The sequence below is a fragment of the Pipistrellus hanaki genome (assembly GCF_964339955.1).
Source record: "Pipistrellus hanaki genome assembly, chromosome: 8".
Lineage (NCBI taxonomy): Eukaryota > Metazoa > Chordata > Mammalia > Chiroptera > Vespertilionidae > Pipistrellus > Pipistrellus hanaki.
The window spans coordinates 43,537,095-43,551,934 of NC_140510.1; the positions used below are offsets into that span (position 1 = coordinate 43,537,095).

Here is a 14,840-nt window from a genome sequence, read left to right on the forward strand (position 1 = left end):
TTAGGCCAGAATTATGAATTGATCAGACTTTGGGGTTCTGCTCCTCAGAGTTTCCTGAGGCAGAAAATTTGTGCCTCCCCTTTGCCCCAGCAGAGACTAGCAGAATGCCTTCTAAGACTGTAAACCCAGAAATATCTAGTTTCTGATTACATTTTAGAGACATAGGTTTTATATCTATATCTATTTTATATTATATCTATTGTATATAATGGGTTTTACTGGGCTTTACTCTCTCTGGCACTCATGAATGCTTTTTAAATCATTCTTTTTCTACCCTTTCTTTGTGAATGTCTGATAAGCCACGGCATCCACCTCCATGCCTTTGGGTTAAAAAACCCTGGGGAAAGCATGCGATTTAAATCCATTTTAATGGAAGGTAAATAGGAAAGATGCCAAATCACATTTCTGTCCCGAGAATCTCCCTACCACAGTTTGGAACTGACACCATCAAGAGGCTCAAACAGGACAATTTGCTCAGATGGGTGACTTCAGTTTTTCATAACAACTGGCTGATCGTACCTCATTTTCCATTCTTCTCAGAACATCCTGGAGCTGGAGAAGGAGAGAATTAAACTTTTATGTAATAACTTGAATCAGTACACCCAACATATTTCTGTGTTTGGCCAAACCCTGACCACAGTGAGTAGTAAAGATTTCTCCACCTCTGGGATGCGTGGTAAGAACTGGCAGGGAACAGTCGTCAATAACCTTCTCCTGCTTCCCTTGGATCTGCAGTGCCACACGCACATTCACGGGGCCATCAGCAAGATCGATGTTGAAAAGGACATCCAGGCTCTCATGGAAGAAACTGCTGTCTCATCTACAGAAAATAAATCTGAGTTCCTATTAACCGATTACTTTGTAAGTATGGGTGGGAAACCTTAGTCAGGTATGGAGGGATTCCTTTAAAAAAAAAAATTTTTTTTTTTTTTTGAGAACAATTGTAAAGAAAAAATCTTGTGGTTTTTGTTTTTTTTAATGGAAAAATATTGATTTTTTTCCCCATGGTTCAGATAAATTAAAAACAGTATGGTTTACAAATAGGCAAAGGAAGCATGTCTGAAGGGAAGAAAGTCAAACAAGGGTTTTCGACTGAATCTTCATACTTGGTCTTCTATGAGAATAATGCCAGGCACACATGTTTCCTGACCTGTAAATAATCACTGTCTCCTCTTGGTTGTTTGCTGTATAACAAATCACCCCCAAACTCAATGGCTTAAAGTAAGCATTTATTATTCCACAGTTTCTTGGGTTAGGAATCCAGGCGTGGCTAAGCTGGATGCCTTTGAGTCCCTCAGAAGGCTGCAATCAAGGTGTCAGCCAGGACTGCAGGCATCTCAAAGCTCGACTGGGTCCTGGTTGACTGCTTGCTGGAGATAACATTTCCTTGCCAGGTGGTTCTCTCCTTAGGGCAGCACACATGTCAGCCTGCTTCCCCGAGAATTTTGATCCAAGAGAGACAGAGCCAGAATGCCCAAGATAGAAGCATAGTCTTTTATTAGCTAATCTCAGAAGTGATATCTCATCATATTTTATCTGTTAGAAGCAAGCCAGTAAGTGAGGCCTACGCTCAAGCTGCGGGGATTACACAAAGGCATGAATCCTAGGAGGTAGGAAGCGCCAACATTCTTCACGGTCCTTTTCTTTGAAAAGCTTGGACCAAATCACAGAGGCTAATTTTGAGGGGATTTGGATGACTCTACTATGTCATCCTTGCTAAAAACAGATCCATGAGCCTGGTCAGAGCCCAAGCATCTTGTTTCTTAGCTATCTGGGAGTAAGTGCTTTGTCTTCTGAATCCCTGACAACTTTTCCCTGGGCTCTCTGCTAGATTTCATTCAGACTTCAAGGGCCGTATTGGAAGGCTTATCTTTCTCTGTATAGAACCAACCCACTGGCCATGCCCTCCTACAGGATTAAATGGGTAGACAAAATCAATATCCCAGGATCCACACTCAGGGAACAAGAGATGAGGCAAGAAATAAAGGCAATTAAATCTGGGCACAGCAGTGAACCCAGCAGCTGGGAAGGCAACCAACTTTTCCTTTCCGTACCTTCCAAATAGCAGCATGTGACCAGCTATTTCTAAATTTAATTTTTTTTCCCTACCTTGGCAAAGGCAAAGCAAATTAACAATAGCAATATCTTTTCAAAGCAGAAGTTGAGGTAGAGATGGGAGCAGAAAAGGAGATTGGATTATAATAGGAAAGCCCTTTCTTTTTTTTCTTTGTTTTTCTCTCTCTCTCTTTTTCCAAATAGTGTAGGTGATCCCTGGGATGAGAAAATATACAATAGAATATATCTATTACTTTATTAAAAGACTAATAAAAATGTCCCTATAGACTAACCCAGTGGTCAGCAAACTGTAGCTCACGAGCTGTTGACTAATGAGTTTGCTGACCACTAGGACAGGGGCTTAATCACAAGGAACAACAACGACAGCCTGTAATTACTGGAATCCAGAGTCTAGGTCAGTGGTCAGCAAATTCATTAGTCAACAGAGCGGCAAACCACGGCTAGCGAGCCGCATGTGGCTCATGAGCTGCAGTTTGCCAACCACTGGACTAACCTATCAATAAAATAAGGGTCATTCTCCTTGAAAGTTTGACTAGGCTTCTATCTATCTATCTATCTATCTATCTATCTATCTATCTATCTATCTAAAGCTAATATGCAAAGTGTCCTCTCCGGGAGACTGGGACTTTGATCGCTCACTATGCTGTGCACTGACCACTCGGGGTTGGGGGGAGTGTGTGTGGAATGAAGGAAGGCCCCAGCCAGCAGCCAGGGAAGGAAGGCCCTTGCTGGCAGCCGGAAGGCCCTGATCAGCCCTGATCACTGGTCAGGGCTAGGGACCCTACCAGTGCATGAATTTTGTGTACTAGGCCTCTAGTTGAAAAATAAGGAGGCAGCCATAATTATCTTTAATTGATGTGCTCATGGAATTTTTGGTTTCTCTGAAACTTCAGTGCACCAGAACTAAAGACTACATGTCTGTTATTTAAGATAATGGACTGTATCTCCAAATGGAAAAATGAGATTTTTTTTTAATACCCTAAGGCAAAGTGCCTCCAAAGTCTGACTTTAGAGTCATGGCGGTAAGTGTAGAGGGACTTATATGTAGTGCTATGAAACGTATATGGGCAAGAGGTAAGACAGGGGAACAATCCAAGTACAAATATTGGAGGGCTAATGACCAGTGTGAACATATTTATAAGGTCACTGTAAAGGCCATGTTCAAAAATGGTATCTATAGTTTTATATGCCTCCTCCAATATTAATCTTCTTTCTGACAAATATTTGGAAGAGAGGAAGAATTTAAGAAAGCTAAAGGATAATAGTAAACTAAACTCCATCCTCAAGTTGAGCCAGTAGTGATCTATCCTCAGAGATACATTTTTGAGCAAGAGGTCCCCAAGTAGACCAAGTAAAGTCTTGGACTGGTCTGAGAGCCAGATTATAATGTGTGCTCCTCCAGCAAGAAAGGACAGGGTTGGAGTTAGGCAACCCTGGGGTTTAGTCAGAGCTCACCTGGGGGTATGGCATCACCTCGGGCTATAAAAAAAAAATTATAATTATGTAATACACAATATGTAAATAAAATATTTTTACCTGTACATTACGTTTTATAAAGGCTACTCATGTTGCTGTAAGTCCTCAGCTCCCCTTTCTTCATGACAATCTATTTAGAGCTAACCTTCCACCAACATTTGGGATTCTAGTTTGCCTCCTTCCCTATCAGATAATTCCTGACTCCCTGACTCCTTCACTTCCATCTTTAGTCATTAGTTTCCTCTCTCTCTCCACAGGTTTCTCTCCCTCTGCTATTTGTACAGCCACCTTTCCCTCTGACCTTAACAACCCCCATTTTTATTCATCCTTTGAAATATATATGTGAAGGTTCAAATTTTGTTAATGGTTCTCCTAGCCTATGAGATAAAACCCCTACTTCTTCCTGCCCCCAAATCTGGCCTAACCTACCCAGACAACTTTTTCTTCCACTGTGTTTGCTTAAACAACTGATCAATTTACTGTTCCCGATACAGTTCCCATGTATGTTGGTTGCAGGCACATCTCTGGTGGGGGGTGTGCAAGAGGCAGCTGATCGATGACTCTCTCATCAATGTTTCTAACTCTCTATCCCTCTTTCTTCCTCTCTGTAAAAAATCAATAAAAATATATTTAAAAAAATAAATAAATATCCTTTTTCTTGCCCTAAAGGAAGAAGATCCTAACAATGCAATGAATAAAGAGAGACAAAAGTCTTCAATAAAATCAAAACTGTCGAGACTGCAAAGAGATATTGAAAAAGCCTCAAGCGACCGGGAAGGTGTGTAATATCTCTGTGAATGGCCTGATAAGGGAAAGTATTTTCATTGAGAGTTGGGTGATCCTGCTTTTACTGATTGACACAGGGATTATCTCCTTTAAAGAATCACATGTCAAACCTAATTTATATGAATAAAGAATTTTTTTAAAAAAAAGAAAGGAGAGAATAAAAAAAAAAGTGACACTTTGGTATACCTATGAGAGCTATATGAGTTCTATACCACCTTTTCCAGAAATGTAGCATTTTACTTTTTATTTATTTATTTTTTAAATATTTTTTTAAAATATATTTTTATTGATTTTGTTCAGAGAGGAAGGGAGAGAGATAGAGAGTTAGAAACATCGATGAGAGAGAGTCATCGATCAGCTGCCTCTTGCACACCCCCTACTGGGGATATGCCCGCAACCAAGGTACATGCCCTTGACCGGAATCGAACCCGGGACCTTTCAGTCCCCAAGCAGACGCTCTATCCATTGAGCCAAACCGGTTTCGGCTATTTTTTTTAAAATATATTTTATTGATTTTCCACAGAGAGGAAGGGAGAGGGATAGAGAGCTAGAAACATCGATGAGTGAGAAACATTGACCAGCCGCCTCCTGCACACCCCCTACTGGAGATGTGCCCGCAACCAATGTACATCCCTCTACCAGAATCGAACCTGGGACCTTTCAGTCTGCAGACCGATGCTCTATCCATTGAGCCAAACCGGTTTCTGCCAGAAATGTAGCATTTTAAAAATATATATATTTTTGTTGATTTCAGAGGGGAAAGGAGAGAAGAGAGTGAGAGAGAATCATCAACCGGTTGCCTCCTGCATGCCCCACATTGGAGATCAAACCCACAACCCAGGTTTGTGCCCTGACCAGGAATTGCACTGTGAGCCCCTGGTTCACTGAGCCATGCCAGCCGGGCAAAAATGTAGCATTTTTCTATGTTTCTGGCATTGCTGGAATGAGGGACAAATCGTTTGGTTTAAAACATAGTAAACTGTGCACAGAGCTTTAGGCTTTCTTCTCTGTTTTCTTTTAAATTAACTCTCTAAATGGTGTAATGATCATTCGGGTTAAATCCTGTACTTAGAAGAGAGGCCTGTTAGAATGTGAAACCTCTCTAAAGGGACGAAGATAATAAAAACCACCCCCCACTTGTGACCGTGACGTGTACAGCTTATTTCATATGAACCAGGACAACCTATTGTAATGGAGTACTTGACAGGAAATCCAAGAGAGCAAAAACGTTTCCCCATGTAAATGTCATAGCAAGGGAAAGGCTAAGCCTGTGGTAAATGTCAGGGATCCACCAGGAATGGGTCAACAAGGAGGATTCATGAACTCATCTAGGAAAAATATCAGTCAAGACTCTTAAGCATCAACAAGCATTTCTCACATTTCATTGAATGAAGGAAAAGGTCACCCAATCCAGTAGCAGCTGCCTACAGAAGCAGCTCCAGCCATTTCAGAAACCCTTCTGGGCTCAGCTGTATCCCCCTGGGACGGAAGGATTGGTGACTGAAAACATGACTTCATTTTCAGGACTCCGGCGAATGCTGAAAGCTTACTCCAACAACTCCTTCTCAGACCCAGAGAGTCAGAAAAGCACAGCAGCCTTAATGGAGGAGGTAAATATTGGCAGAGCACAGTTTCCTAGATTTAATGATGAAAGAGTTATTTTTAGAACGCTCATTTTCCAGCCCATTTGGCCACTGTTTGCCTTTCCTTTCTCATGACAGAACAATCTAGTCTGAGGCGTGTAGGGTCAGGTCCTTGGCAAGGAGTTTGAGAGATCTGGAAAAATCCAACTACTTAGAAACATTTGTTTTAGTTTTTTCCTGAGCGGGGATGGGGAAGTGCCTAGAATACAGTTCTCTTAAATAGAATGATTCCTTCAGGGTCTGGAAACCATGGGTACTTGTAACCCAGTTAAGAAACTTGACCAAAACCACAGGTCCTACTGTCAGAAAGGCATGTATTTGCATCTATCTAGCTCTGCTATTTACGGGGACCAGGGATAACTTTTAGTTTTTGCATCTATAAAATGGGGATATTAGTACCTACCTCAAAGGGTTTTTGTGAGAATTAAATATTATTTAGAAAACGCTAGCACAGTGTGCAGAGGCAAGCTGAAAAAGTAATTATTAATTAAAATGCTCTTTTCCATTCATTCCTCAACTAACATCAGGGTCTCTGAGAATAACAGGAGGAAAGAAACATGTAGGGATTGATGGACAAGGTGGCAACTTTGGAGGAATCCACATTAAAAAGGCAATTAGCACAGACTCGTGATTTAATATAGGGATAAAAACAAACAGACGCTAGTACTTATGTGTGCAAGATATGGGTTTTCTGCTGTGATCAGAGTGAGAGGATGGTGATGCGTTATCTTTTCTGAGAAAAATTCAGGAAGAGATAAAAATCTGTTGCAATGCTTGGAAGGGTACAGGAAACTGGACATGCTTCTCTTCCCTCGAATATAGCCTGATTCTCTTACGAGTAAGGACCTAAAAATTCTGTCCAAACAGGCAATTTCAGTATTTCTTTGGTGAAAATAGATGCATACAGGCACAATTTTCTTAGCACAGGCTTCCTTCAGTTGGCTGCTGTTGCAGAAACAAGCCTAACACTCCTTGTGAGAAGCCTGAATTCCATTCATTTGCAAACAGAGGTCTAACATATTTGCAATGACACATGGTCACGATGTTTACAAAATTTTAAAAGACTGGGGCATTTTCTGTGATAGCACAAAATATTCAATTAACTAATTCAATGTAAATAGCATTTGCCAAAATAAAGTCAAGTGAGAGCACTTTATGATGGCGTTAATTATAAATTTATTTATTTGGTTGTTCCTGCACAGAATGTTGTCATTCTTCTCACCAGCAAGGAACATGTATAGGATCAGTTGGGAACACAACTGGATTGATTCACACAGTGGAGGATGCAGAGAGGGAGGGAATCTCACCGCTAAATTCATAGTGTTTGTGATCTAGTGAAGGAACAAATGCAAACCTTCGAATAGTGGTTGCCAAATACCCCTGTTATTTCATTACATGTCTCTGAACCTGTTGGAGGGAAACTAGTGATATTGATAGATTTTGCGTTACCTAGGGAAGTTTTTTTGCATTAGGACACTCTGTTTCATTTAAATTCTTCCTAATTCACTGTTGTTGTTTTTTTGGTGTTTATTTGTTTTGTTTTGTTCTTTTTGGTCCTTGAAGTGCCATATTTGAAGCAAAAATTGTTGGTAAGGCATGTTCTCTAAAAAACTGTTGTAGGTATTGACTTTGGATATGGGAAGGAGACTTACTCTGTGATGCCCTCAGATGGAGAGTAGGTCTTATGGTAGGAGGTATGGGAAATAATTTTAGTTTTTGCATCAGTAAAATGGGGATATTGGTACCTACCTCGAAGGGCTTTCAGTGCAGTGGATTGCTCTAAGAATTAGAGGCCTTTCTCATCAATTGGAGGTGTCTGTCAGGGACCCTAGGGTTAGGAATACCCATGCTGGACGTATGGGAAAGGGAGAGTAATGTGAGGAGGAGATTGGATAAGCAGGCTCTTTCTAATACTTAGATTCTGGTTTTTTATTTACCCTGATTGGGCACAGCCTGACAAAGAAGTCATTTTAAAGTTTCTAGTTTAAAGTAGAGAACAGGAAGAGCCTAAGAGTGTGTCTTAAGCTTCAATCCTTATTTTTATAATTAAAATATTTCTTCTAGTTTTGAGAAGTGTTACTGTGAACTTTCTGTGTAATACAGGGCCTCACCTCTTCAAGAAAAACAATGAACCTCAACCAGAATAATAAATAAAGAAGCCCCGCCTCCCATCGTTTTAGTTTGATTCTACTGATATGAGTTCAAACCTATTCACAGTGTTGAGCACCGATGCCTCAATTGCCTTTCCTCAAGGACTCCCAAAAGCCTGTCTTCTCAGTCAACATTTATTATTCCCTCTCACATTCCTCAGCAGAAAACTGGGTAAAGCCTACTCATTGCTACAAAATACTGAGTGATAATCTACCAAGGTTTCTGGTTTACTCTATTCACACGAGTCCAGAATAAGACACACTCAACAACTAAGGCTTTCCTCTAGGAAAAGGGTCCATTGTTTCACTCAGCATTTTCTGTGTATATCTGCATATGAGTTGAATGTGTGATTTTTTAGATCTCTTTGTCATTTTGGAAGTTATCCTGATATCCTTTTTCCCATGCAGTTGTGCCTCATTTTCTAGAAATTTACTCACAAGGCCAAATGATGTATCCACAGACCATTTTGAAACTAGACCTGATGCAAGCAAATGCCTATAAACTGTCATCAGTGTTAGCAGAACTTGAACAAAGACCTCAACCCAGCCATCCTTGTAGTAACTCCATCTTCAAGCGGAAAGAAAAGGTAAAAATTTAAGAGATCGGTTATAATTTCTTGACTAGGCTTCCTGAGCGAAGTAGCTTAAAGTAGCATCAGAGCAAAAACGCTGTAATGAATTATGTATGCCACATGTCCCAAATCTCAACTGCAGAATTTTAAAATAAATTTAGTTTCATTCCTTTGAGAGGATTAACAAGAGCTAAATGCAACTGAATACATTCTTTGTATACTAAACATGGGAAGTTAAAAACACTTTGGATTCTTTCTTCTTCCTACTCATACCTTAACTTTATCCTTTGTGCTTTTATAGTAAACTTTTTATTAAATTGAAATTTTATATTCATACAGACTTGAATCATAAGGTTTATAATATGCATTAGTATCATCCATTTATCATACCACACAACGTAGAAAATGCATAAGCATAATTTTTAAAAATTACATACATGTATTTTCCCAGTGTTATCCTCTTTAGAAATTGGTGGTGAACAGTGAATATGCATGGATTAACTACTGCTTGTAGCTATTTTCTATTGCCTATCAGAAGGGGGTGCTATAACCATTTTGTTATAAAGGGACAATTTTCTTTCTAAGAGACTCAGAGCTGGAAAATGCTCTCAACCAAAAAAGAAAAAGAAATAGGAAAGGAAGGAAGGAAGGAAGGAAGGAAGGAAGGAAGGAAGGAAGGAAGGAAGGAAGGAAGGAAAGAAGGAAGGAAGAAATAGTCTCAATAATTTAGACAGAGCCATATCATTAATTTGCATTAAAGCCAATTAAAGTTGAATTTGTAGGAGTAATGCTGTGAATGTTATCATTTTGCCTGTGTAAAGGTCAGAATTTCAAACACAGGCTATAAAACATGCTAATTCTCAAATACTGAAAATATTAAGGCTTCAGATACAACACAGCTCTATATAAGAGTTTAGGAATATAGTTAATACTTTATTTATTGTATATCCTCTTCCAAAAAAAAAAAAATTACAAAACCAATTCCTAAGGAAAACAGCTACAGAAGAATTATATTTCACGAATACTTGTGTTATTAAAAATGACTGTTTTCAAAAATATTTATCTGAACAGCAGCAGACCCATAGTTATGTAAGAATATCTCGGCCTTTTCTGATGAAGAGATCAGAGACTGTTGTAAGAAGGGCATCTTCTGGTGGGCAGAGCAATCCAAGTTCTTCATGTGCAGGTAATCCTATTCTTGGAATAATTTTGGGCCAAGTCCTATCAGTAAAGCACATTGCTATATTTACCTTTTTTTCTTTTAGAGCCACGTTGGTATATATCAGCTCAATGAAAACTAAATCTAGACTGATTAATTTGTTAGATTGTGTATCTTTCTGAGCAAATTTAATCCAAAAAGTGTGAAGAAGCCAAGAAGAGTGGGGGGTTCGGAAAATAATTTTATGAGATGACTGGTTCCACGTTACTCAGATAGCCTGCAATTTACAGTGCACACGATCACCCCTAAGCCATTGGGAAGAACTCTGAGATCTGTCTCCAGAGCCTCCTCCAAACCTCCATGTGAGAAACATGTTGATCGCAGGGCCTACCTACCTCATTTATTCAGCACCTGACTTTAGTCATTTGTCCATCCACACCCTTCTACCTTTTGGTGTTTACCTTTCAACACATACACACACTCGCGTCCACATTATTGTCCCTCATAGTTCAACTATACTTACCATAACCTTGACTCTCTAGTTTCTTGATTAGAAATAGGTCAAAAGAAAAAGAAAGAATTCCAATAAAACCCAGGACATTAGGGTCCACATGTATATTAGAGACTCACTGTGGCATTGATGATAAGAAGTACCTGGTCGAAGTGTCCCCTATCTATACCTGAATGACAAAACTTATGTATATCTTCCAATATAAGCATACAGCAAGCATGCATACCACACATATCAGCCAACTGATGTTGATTAAGTTCATGTGGAAAGCAGATAATTTTAATTTATCATCTTTATGATTATTATTAAAATAATTTTTTCTCCAGACTTATTTTCTATATTACGATATAATTGTTAATTATATAACATATACAGTCCATGTACCTCAAACATGTCAAACTCAAAGGCTAACACGGGTCAAATAAATAAGGTTTAAATTCATGTGGGCCACAAAAAACAATAGCTTTAATTATTATAAAAATGTAGGTTTATTTCAATAGAGACATGCTAAATACAAAGGGCTGAAATAAATGAGTCATCACTAACCTAAAATAATAGAACATTTTAATAAAAACTAGTATTTTTTTCTTGAATATTAATTTACCAGACACTGAAAAACTGCACAATAAGCGTAATACAGATAAACCTATTTTTCTTGTTCTCCGAAAGCAAAATATTTCCCGTTGTGCACATCAAACAAGTCAGTACAGCATTAATGACGTGGCAATCACTTGCTAAAATATTCGCTGCCAGTATTAGTGGAGGGAAATGGTGCGCCTGTGCATAATAGAAATGAATGCAACACGATTATATTAATCAGTCACTAGCGAATGTGGTTGTTTGTTATTAATAATTATGTATAACAGGATGTTGTAAAAATTAAGTTATGAAATTTTTATTAAAACGTTTCTTACATACCGATGTACTGGCTGGGATGCAAAAAATATTGTGTGCCTCATGCAGCTCACAGCCCGCTAGTTTGACATGCTTGATGTACATATTAGGTTTATAATAAATGGTTACTGAATCAAGGAATAAATAGTTTGTAAAATTATAAACTTTTCTTTTGAGAAGACTTCGATCTATGTAAGCTCTGCACCACACTGCTAAATAACCAGAGCTCCCTGTCCTCTTCCTCTCGCTTACTGACCCAGCATTGGTAACTATAACTTGCTCCAACTTTCAGCCTCCGGTGTGGCCCAGCATGGCAACATTCTTTGCAAAGCCTTGTATTCTTTCCAAGCCAGGCAAGACGATGAATTGAATTTGGAAGTAGGTAAGAATCATTCTCAAATGTTTAATTGCCTTCCCCTGCTGAAATCCTTAATTTGAATAAAACTTCTGTCTTAGTCCAGTAGCCATAAAGGTTACCACCATGTCAACTCAGTTCAAGTTTGCAATCACCTTTCTTAGGTGATATATACATTATTAATTTCAGAGAGGAAGGGAGAGGGACAGGTAGATAGAAACATCAATTATGAGAATCATTGATCATTTGCCTTCTGTACGCCTCCTAACTGGGGATAAAGCCCGAAACCCAGGCATGTGTCCTTGACTGGAATTGAACCTGGGACCCTTCAGTCCACAAGCCAACGCTAGGGCGTGATTCTGTTTTTAATCAAAATATATTATGCCATGACTTAGCTGTCTATTATCTTACTCTTTTTTTAATACGCTCTGCGTTATGCCTGCTTCATACAGAGGTGGTCAGTAAAGTTTGCTTCATCTGAATTACCTACAGAAAACATTGCTATCAGGTATCTCCTTGAAATCAGACTCTCCCGAAAACTGTCTCACCAATTGGACTCAGGTATGTGCTCAAATTGCAAAGACCCATTTGTCTAACTAAATGTGCATTTTCACAGGTGACATTGTGACTATTCTCAGCAAACAAGAAGAAGGATGGTGGTTTGGATCTTTAAATGGAAAAAAAGGCCACTTTCCTGCTGCTTATGTGCAGGAGCTCCCTTCAAATGCTGGGTACACAGGCACAAAACAGGATTCTCAGCACACTGCCTTACACACACTGTAAGCTATACAATGTAATGCAAATAAAGAGAAATGCTGTGATCTTCCCGTTTATCATTCTAAATGGGTGACAGGGTCCTACCTGCAGGTCACAGTGCTTTGTACTCCTGGTTATTTTTTGAAACAACGTCAAAAAGTGGGAGGATGAAGGAAGACAGGAAAGAGGCCCATGGCTCCTAGATTTTTTGAATTCTTAGGAGACGCTGGAGATGACCCAGTGCAACCCCTGGTGTCACAGAGAGAGAAACTCCAAGGTGGGTTTAGCCCCTTTCATAAGTCACATCATTTTCTTGGAGCATAACTGATTCTAGGACTCAGGTGTCCGTTTCCTCTGGACATCCACAGTAGGCCTACAAGGGGTCAAACGGCCTAGGAAATGAAGAAAAACACAGAATAAATTCAAGAAGAAGAGCTCAGCAAAAGACGGGCAGATAAGACACAAGAGAAATAGACCCAAGTTAGGAGATTTTAAAATAAAGGGTCAAAAACTGAGGTCAAAAGTCTGAGTGATCACAAGTGGGGGTGGTAGACAAGAGGTCTGCATACTAGGTGGAGTTCCATCCTGAGCCAATGATGTTCTGAGGTGGTAGCTTCTTCTATACCTTCTTCCCACAACCAGAACTGCTCTTAGAGTGAGATTAAGTGCGAGCCAGAGGTGGATGGGCATCTGAGAGCAAGAGCAAGGCAGATGGGAAAGGGTTAGGAAGGAGACTGACTGCCTGATATCTTGTGCCTCCTTGTCTGTTTGGAAACTTCATATGCCAATTTAGAAAACAGGAATTCTATACTTCCCAGCAGGGCCATGAAAGGAATGCCCAATGCAACTTCCTAATGAAAGGTACTTTAAATGCTAATGAGTCTCCAGTTTGGATGGGAAGTTTTAGAAATCAACTTTCACTAACAAATGGAATATTTGGAGAAAAGAAGATTTATGCTGCTTTCTCAAATGCCATATAAAGGGAAAAGGTTGGGAACAAGAAGTAGACCCCAACTTTTCTTGAGAGTAACAATTTAGAATGGAGAGAAGTGATACAGCAGCATTTTTCGGAAAATGGCCTAAGTCAGCCTGGAGATCACACACTCCATTCAATGGAAAGTCATGGTGTTGATAGAAACATCTGGGTATGTCTCCATTTGTGCAAAATACAAAGTCTGGCATTGAAGGAGAAAGTAAAACCCATTCCATTTCTCTCCTGCCCCCTACCTTTTTTTTTTTTTTTTTTTTTTTTTTTAATTCATCAGACTTTATACTTTCAAGAAGGAATTTTTCAAAGCAAGGTACATATATTTTAATACTGTGCATATTATACTCGTATAGGATATAACTAATACACAGAGATATTTATAGATACAGATATCAGACTTGAAGGAGCTCAAGTAAAATTTGTTATGCGAGGCATAACATAAAAGCCTAAAAGAATGGATCAGAAGTTTTAATGTCATCCTTAATGGTATAATAATGATAAGCTTTTTGCATGTAGAGAGTGGGCTGAAAAATAGGCCATTAGACCATGAACAGAGATTTTTAACTTATATTTCCTTTTCATCTTACTTCTTTCCATTAGCCTTGATAGATAAAAAAAAAAAAAAAAAAAAAAAAAAAAGTATGTAGCAATTGACTACAGCCTACACTGAATCATTTGTACAGAAAAAGTGATGATAATGGTGGTTGGGCCCTAAAACTCTTTGAAAGTACTTTTCGAAGAAAGATTCCTCTTCATAAATCAGTTTTACTTTATAAAAACATAAATGGTTTTCCTATTTTGAAATGTTACATATTCTTTTTGCAGCTGTGATATGTAATTATTAAACTTCAAAGAAATGCTATAGTCTTAAACTAGATGAAATACAAATATAGTTGGGCAAACAATTTTTATCTTTAAGATCTTTTTAGTAAGGCAAGAATTTTCTGATTGCACAGATGGGGATGGTACCCTTAGATTTTGGTAAAAAAAAAAATAAGTATATATTGTGAAGATTAATTATGTGTCCAAGGTTTCTATATAGAATAAGATAATTTAAATATTTTTAAACTCTTAATTAGGCTTTCATAATTATACCCCACTAAGCAGTTTCATATGTCAGTAAGTTTTTAGTGACATTGACAACTGGAAAAATAGGGAATATAGATGTCTGAGCCAGATTTTCACTGAAAGCATTATTCTAATTTATCTCCCTTCTAGTAAAGGCTAACATATCCATCACACTATCAACCAGAAGATTAAGTTCACTTTTTTTCATTTTCAATTACCCATACTAATACTTATAATGAATATTATGATCCATTCTAATTCATCAGAAAGTAATATAATATGCAATATGGGGTAAATTATATTGTATTATAAGGCCTTAAGTGATAATTATTTGAGCATAGTCTAGCTTTGTTCCCCTTTCCAAGAGAAAAGCCCGCTTTTCCCAGAATGGCTTTGTGGGGTAATC

At 38.5% G+C, this 14,840-nt stretch overlaps 1 protein-coding gene across 2 annotated transcripts in view; it reads left to right on the forward strand.

Moving 5' to 3' along the window:
• Positions 1-12,443, forward strand: part of NOSTRIN (nitric oxide synthase trafficking) — a 46,103-nt gene extending 33,660 nt beyond the window's left edge. Inside the window, exons 9-16 of one of the 2 annotated variants that reach the window (XM_084892337.1) lie at positions 541-639; positions 736-861; positions 4,222-4,330; positions 5,863-5,948; positions 8,593-8,718; positions 9,775-9,889; positions 11,560-11,649; positions 12,239-12,443. In XM_084892337.1, the coding sequence (XP_084748463.1) occupies positions 541-639; positions 736-861; positions 4,222-4,330; positions 5,863-5,948; positions 8,593-8,718; positions 9,775-9,889; positions 11,560-11,649; positions 12,239-12,405 (918 nt within the window). In that variant the 3' untranslated portion in view covers positions 12,406-12,443. Of the gene's footprint in view, positions 1-540; positions 640-735; positions 862-4,221; positions 4,331-5,862; positions 5,949-8,539; positions 8,719-9,774; positions 9,890-11,559; positions 11,650-12,238 lie in introns of both variants that reach the window. The other variant, XM_084892338.1, reaches the window with a different exon arrangement.
• Positions 12,444-14,840: the final 2,397 nt, after the last annotated feature.